This window comes from Rhinatrema bivittatum, chromosome 8 (assembly GCF_901001135.1).
Source record: "Rhinatrema bivittatum chromosome 8, aRhiBiv1.1, whole genome shotgun sequence".
Classification (NCBI taxonomy): Eukaryota; Metazoa; Chordata; class Amphibia; order Gymnophiona; family Rhinatrematidae; genus Rhinatrema; species Rhinatrema bivittatum.
The window spans coordinates 213530575-213537525 of NC_042622.1; the positions used below are offsets into that span (position 1 = coordinate 213530575).

A 6951-nucleotide genomic window follows, 5' to 3' on the forward strand; every position below is an offset into this window, starting at 1 on the left:
CTGAATGGACTGCTGGTCTGTCCAATGTTCCCCATAAGCTGTGTATGTGTGCACGCAGGCCGTGAAACAAATGCACACACAAAAACACCTCATGCACATGAAAAAAGAACATAGACTGGTGTTTCCATGAAAGAGCGGCTAGAAGTTAAAGCAACGGACTGTGACCTCGAGTTCAGACTTGTTTCTCCCTTGATGGTATCTGTGATCTTGGACATGCCATTTCATCTCCTTTTGCCTCAGGTGCTCACAGAGATTGTCAAAGTTGTGGGGCATGGAATTATTGTACCTGAATGCTGTAAGCTGCCTGACCTGGAAAAAGTGGGCTAAAAATCCAGATAGTCCTTCCTTTTCAGTGACCCATTAGTTTATTGGCTATTTTCAAGAAGTAAAGGTCAGCAAATAGGTTGTAGGTGAGTCTTATTTTTATTGGCCTAACCAGCTTTGGAGAGCTCTTCTCCCTTCCTTGGGCCAGTGCAAAATGAGCTCAGGATAATGTGCCCCAAGTGATCTGTAGGCTGGATTACACCATCAGTTGTAAAGTTGAAGGGGGTGATGTGCTTGCAGAGGGGTGAGAAGATTGAGGGAAACAGCAAACTTTACAGCGACATCCACTCTATTGTCAGAAACTCCTTTTCCAGATTTGCTTCTACTGCCATCTAGTGGAGTAAATTAAAATGTACACCCATTTAAGGACATCTGTTGACTACAGACCCTCAACAGATCAAACACAGCCAGGCTAGGATACAAAGAAGAATATGAAAGGAGGCATTGAACTGAATAAAGCCACTTTTATTGAGGATACAAAGAGTCCCATGGCCTTACATTTAGGCTCATGGTGGAAGAGGTGTGCTGGCTTACCAGCTCTAGAAAGAAATACATATTTACACCAAATATACATCATACCAGGGATAAATAAACAAAGATAATTTCAAACTAAATTGTCAGCATCTGGAATTCACTGACCCACAAACATGTGATGCCATTGCATGTGTGATATCATACACTCACTGGACAAGAATAAGTCATTCACAAAAAAGTAGAAAAATAATTGCACAAAAATAATATATTTTTTTATAAATAGAGGTTACTAAAAGCCTTAGGTGCAGTTGACCTTCAGCCTGAGCAATGATGTGACAGGGCGGCCCCTGCAGTGAACCCCATATATAAGGTGCTGAAGGCTACAGGTACCCGAGCTCCACGTTCTCTCAATTCATTTCCAGATAGTTCACGTAATCCTGGACCCATTTGATTTCTGGGTTAGTGCAGATTTCCCGTTTCTTCCTGGTGACAAAGCTGCAGAGAACATGACAGCCAACTTGTTAATGGTAAATTCAGTCTGTCTTAACTCATCCATTCCCCAGTCCTGTCTATGTCATACTGGTTTGCATGCATTCATCCTCTTTTAAGCATGATGATACTGTATTTAAAATCTATACAAATCTCAGGAAAGAAAGATTTTGACTGTACTGGCTGCCCCGGCTTCATTTACACAGATCTTCAAGTGGGTCTCAGCTATAACTTGTCATACAGGCACTTATGTCTATAGTATGCAGCTTTGCCAATGCCCCTTAGTGCTGACTTATTCCAGTACTGAGTCTGCTATTCCAGTACTGAGATCCAAGTGCAGCCCTGCCAATGCACTTCACTCTTGACATGCAACAGCCCCTGACATTCTAGTTGTCAGCCTGTACTGAGCAGAAGTTACCAATCTTGCCAACTTGTGGAATATTTCTTTGACATGGACTTTTCACATGTAATTTAAGTCTTTGAATAGTGAAAGGGTTACAAGCAGGGCGTAGCCATGAGTGGGCTTGGGTGGGCAGTTGTCCACCCAAGTTGGAGCCAGGCACATCCAAGTGGAACCGGAAGAGGAGAGCTGAAACTGCAAGGCCATCATGGGATCCCATCTCTGAGATGGCGAGGAGGAGGACCCAGGCGTGACCTAACCGGGTGTGCTATTCCATGCATTTGCACAGCCATGGAGCGGCACACATGGGAAGCGGTGGGTCGGTGGTCGCAGGAGAGGCTGTGGGTCGGCGCTTGGTTAGATTCCGCCCGCGGCCTCTCCTGCTGCCCTATGGCCCACCAATCTTCCTGCTTGGGGGGGGGGAGCGGAAGATAGCAGGAGGCCGAGGGCAGCAGGAGAGGCCAACTGATGTTCCTGCTTTGCGGGGGGCAGAAGCTGTGGGCGGGCTTGAATGTGTATGTATGTGTGAGAATGGGAGCCTGGATGTGTGTGTTTGGGTGAGAATGGGAACTTGAATATGTGTATGTGTGGGTGAGAATGGAAGCTTGAATATATGGGTGAGAATGGGAGCTTGAATGTGTATATGTGTGGGTGAGAATGGAAGCCTGGGTTTGTGTGTGGGTGAAAATGGGAGTCTGGGTTTGTGTGTGGGTGAAAATGGGAATCTGGGTTTGTGAGTGGGTGAGAATGGAAGCTTGAATATGTGGGTGAGAATGGGAGCTTGAATGTGTATATGTGTGGGTGAGAATGGGAGCCTGGGTTTGTGGGTGAGAATGGGAGCTTGTATGTGTGGGTGGGAAAGGGAGTCTGGGTTTGTATATGTGGGTGAGAATGGCTGCCTGGATGTGCATCTGTATGTGCATAAGAATGTGATCCTGGGGAGGTGCGAGAAGTGAGAGCTCTTGTTTGTGTCTGCAGAGAATGTAAGCTTGTGTGTGAGTGGGGAGAGCATATGAGAGTGAGAGCTTGAGTGTATGAGGGAGTCTGTGAGAGAAAGTGTGTATGTGTTTGTGTGGAAGGGAAGAAGACAGTAGTAGAAGAGAGACACTGAAAAGGAATTAGGAAATGAGTGACAAGGAAAAAAATAGGAAAAAGAAACCAGGACCAACTGATTAGAAAGATGCAAAGATCAGACAACAAAGGTAAAAAAAAAATATTTTGAGATGTTAACAATTTAAATATGTTATCTTTGAGAATGTGCATTTCTTATATTTTTGTATTTTGCTCTTTCTTCAGTATTCCACTGTTCAGAGACTTTATTTTCTCAGGCTATTTTGGTTTTACCTGCATGTTTCTGTTTCTAATTTGTAGTCTCTTATTTCTATATTAGGTAAGGGTCGGTCTCTGTTTTGCCTGCTTGTGTGACTGAAGTGCAGTATTTCTGCTCGCATGTAGTTTCTCTGTAGTAATCCAGCTTATTCTGTTATTCCAGTAGGTGATATATTAATGTTCTAGGGCCTGGTGTAGTATTTGCATTGCTGCTTTTCATAAGGTAACTGTTATTTGAATCCTGAGAGTCAGTGCTGTGACTTTATGGTACGGCAAGGTTCTAGATGCCTCTTTCTTTGCAGGAGTTTGTGTTACTTCACAAAATAGCAGTGGAGGGATATTTTTTGCTGCGGTGACACCAGAGTTTGATTTTTTTTTTTCATGTTAGCTGTAATGTGAATTGTCCTAGCTCTGCTCTGCACCTGTTCTGATGATTAATTATATTTTATTGTATTTATGAAGATTTCTGGCTTTCTGCAAAGATGATTCATGAAAGAATACATTAATTTTTGTTTTATTACATGATTGGATCTGATTGTTTTCTTTGCTTTTTACATGATATACTTGTGCATTTATAAACTGCAATAAATATAAAATAAATTCAGATTAATAAGGAATTTTTAATGCTGGTAAGGGCTTGAAATAATTGAGGCAAATTATTTTAAAGTTTCATACATGATGCATAATGGCTGTTGCAAACTACTTAGGAAAACATTGTCATGTCCAGTATATGGCATTATTTATCAATAAGAGAAAACAACTAGTTGGTCTCAGACCTTCATGCCTACAGCCCACCCATGTTAACCTTGTGCCCACCCAAAAAAATCAATTCTGGCTATGCCACTGGTTGTAAGCACTAATCCATTGCACAAATGAGCCCCCATTGTGGAAATTATGCTTGAATATTTGTGAAAGAGGTTTTTTTTATGAACTTTGACTTACACTACAGCTGGCTGGGAGCACCTGCTGCTGGTGTAGTAATACTCTTGGACATGGCTTCGGGGTATTTGCCGTGGAGTGTAACCAAAGCAGCAGGAGGTTGTGTCAGATCCCGCTGCAAAAGAACAGAGGAAAAAAACCCATCAGTGCAAGTGAAGAAAAGTCTTGTCCCATTGAGAAGGCCTTCTGTCTCTGCCTTCCCCTCCTCCCACTAGGGTTGCCAACTGGCTCCAGATTTTCAGGACAAGTCGATCCAGTCCTGGTTTTACCTCATTGCATGCTGGAACTTATTCTGATCTCCCCCTAGAAAAGCAAGACAATAAGTATCTGCATGCAGGGGAATAAAACCAGGACTGGATCAACCTGCCCTGAAAATCTGGAGCCAGTTGGCAACCCTTCCTCCCACCCTCTGTTGCAGCAGTCAACAGCACCTAAGCTTCTTTTCCATTGGCTTACTAGAAGAGACAAATTGCTGAACAGGGCTCACAAGGATGATGAAGAAAGAGAGCTTTGCAGGGTGTTAGGCTAGGCTCTGGTGCTTTGAGATCTCTGCCCTAAGCAGGCTTGGGTATGGCCTCTAGGTGGATGGGAGACTTCCTTAGGACAGTGAGGAGGTGTTGGCTCACTAAGAGGTCATCCTTCCTTTTGAACCATTGCCCCAGTCCTGGATTTAGCAGGCGCTGTGCCACTGTAGAACGACACATTAAACTAAGCTCCCGGGCACTCTGTGGACCCTAAAGATCCCAGGGTGCCTTTCACAAGGTTCCGCATGTAAAACAAGTGGCAGTTAGTCCATTAAAAGCCATGTGTATGTGAGCAGAGCCTCAAAGAGACATTTTTATCACTGTCTTTATTTAACCTTCAAATTTAAGAGTTTTACAAACGGAAGGAACTGCAGGTGAGATGTGATGAGGGCCCTGAAAAACCAAATGACTGCCATAGTATTGCCAGTGATAAAGACGATCCAGAAATGTCAACAAACCCACAAACCCGACAGTTTGATTTTTTTTTCTTGTGGTACAGATTTCTCTAGAACCCTGGACTATTTGAGTTTGCGTCCGCTGCTGCTTCTGATTCGAGCCCAAGAGAAGAAGCAACATCTGACAATGACATTTGAAAGGCATTCCCCCTATTCATGCCTATATTATGAAATCATTTAGAAATCAGGCCCCCATGTGTAAGAAATCAGGATGCAAGCTATCATGTTATAGGGAGGGTGCTTGTCATGAGGGAAGCTGAGCCATGCCTATGCCTAGATGTTTTCACTCCCAGGACTGGCTGAGCGTGTCCCTCATGAAATGGACTTAGCTGGAAGCTTTCCCAGGGACAGGCTCCATCTTTTGTCCTAGAGACTCCCAGACCTCAGAATCCTGACTCCCTCCCCACAATGAATCCTACAACTCTGCTGTATGGGGATAATACAATGGGTCTGCCATCCCGGCCAATCTAGAGCAGTCACGTTCATCTATGGAAACCCATTCAACTGAATATCAGAGCTGTCAGGCGACCTGGTCTCTGGAGGGAGACCTTTGGCCTTTATAGGTTTTTGGACTTCCATTCTAATGCATTCTTAGGGTACCTGCCATCCTGCTCATTCTATTGAAAATAAGCTGCAGAAGGGCCACATGCATTCCAGGTCCCAGAGGGAGACGAGGTCTGAGAGCCCTGGCCAAGGACTGTTGCTGTGATGGTTGAGTGAGGTGGGAGAGACATAAAGGAGGGGGGAAACACACCAGCTGGTTTTGAATAAAGTTTCATGGTGCCACAGGCCAACAGAGGTCAGGTCCAACTAAGCTGGGAGCCTAAATCAGCCTTGCAGTTACCAAAATGCATCAGGAGTGGGAACCAAATCCGAAACTCTCCCTCCAGAAACTGGGTCCTTGTGAGTTTTGGAATAAGGACTATAAACATAGCTTTATAGAAAATACAGACACCATTAATTGTCATGTTGGGTTGGGTTTGCCTTCCCATGCTTTGGGGTCATTGTTGTACAGAGGTCCCGAAACTATGGCCTACTTTCATCCAACCCATTATCATTCAAACTGCTCCCTCCCTCCTTCAGGCCAGAAAGCTGCTCCTCCAACCATTGAAAGCACTCCTGTGTTGTAAATAGCAAAACCCAACATCATGGCCACACTCTGGTAAGATGGCCTCTCAGCTCTAGGTGACTAGAGATTCTATTGCCTTTTAGTTACTTTAGCAATGTCCTAACAGAATGAATGAACCCTATTGCTTTCTCCAGGCTAGTTCTTAATCTGCTGAATATTTTATCCTTCTGTTGAAATTAGATAAGAAGAATAAAGGGTACAAGTTTTCAGTGCAGAGAGAAGGAACCAGGACTCACCTGGAGCAGAGAGAACCTGGGAGCAGAAGGCAGAGAGGAGGAGGACGCAGAGAGTAAGACAGAACTTCATGGTGATGGTCTGGGGATGATCTCCAGGAGTAGAAGTGAAGTCAGGACCCGTTCAGTCTCTTCCTCCTCCTCTTTGCAGACTGATCTCACAGTCTCTTCTAGCCTCTATTTATCTCAGGCTGAGGGACACTCAGCGGTAGTGAGCTGGAATTTCCATGACAGAAGGGTGCTGATATCATGGGGCAAACTGAGCAGTGTGAAGAAAGCCAGAATCTGTTGAGTAGGAAATGAAAAAAAGGCGAGGTGTGAAACTGTTGGTCAGTAGATAGCTGCTGAGTACATTCTGCTTTAGCAATGCTGGATGGGCTGCTGAAGGAAGTGGCCTGCTGAAAGAGGATGTGACAAGCCAAGCAAGTTATTTTTAGCATTGTCACTAGTTGCTCAAAAGCCATCCTTGATATAGAAGAAACCAAGTTTTCATCTGATGTACTACATCTTTTTACTGTGAATTTAATTAGCCTGAGAAATATAAGTGCACTGAGGAACGTTTTTCCAAACATCAAAGATTCCATTATCTAAAAAGCAAACCTAGTATCTCAGTGCAAGGGAGTGATGGTATCTCTTAGGCTCTCCCCTTCATGGA

General features: G+C 44.2%; 1 protein-coding gene across 1 annotated transcript; it reads right to left on the reverse strand.

Annotated features, from left to right (window-relative positions):
* Positions 1-768: 768 nt before the first annotated feature.
* Positions 769-6547, reverse strand: LOC115098155 (C-C motif chemokine 5-like). Its single transcript, XM_029614527.1, has 3 exons — positions 6300-6547; positions 3959-4070; positions 769-1293 (listed from the first exon to the last, which is right to left on the reverse strand). The coding sequence occupies exons 1-3, from the start codon at positions 6367-6369 to the stop codon at positions 1206-1208; spliced, it is 270 nt and encodes an 89-aa protein (XP_029470387.1). The 5' UTR covers positions 6370-6547; the 3' UTR covers positions 769-1205.
* Positions 6548-6951: the final 404 nt, after the last annotated feature.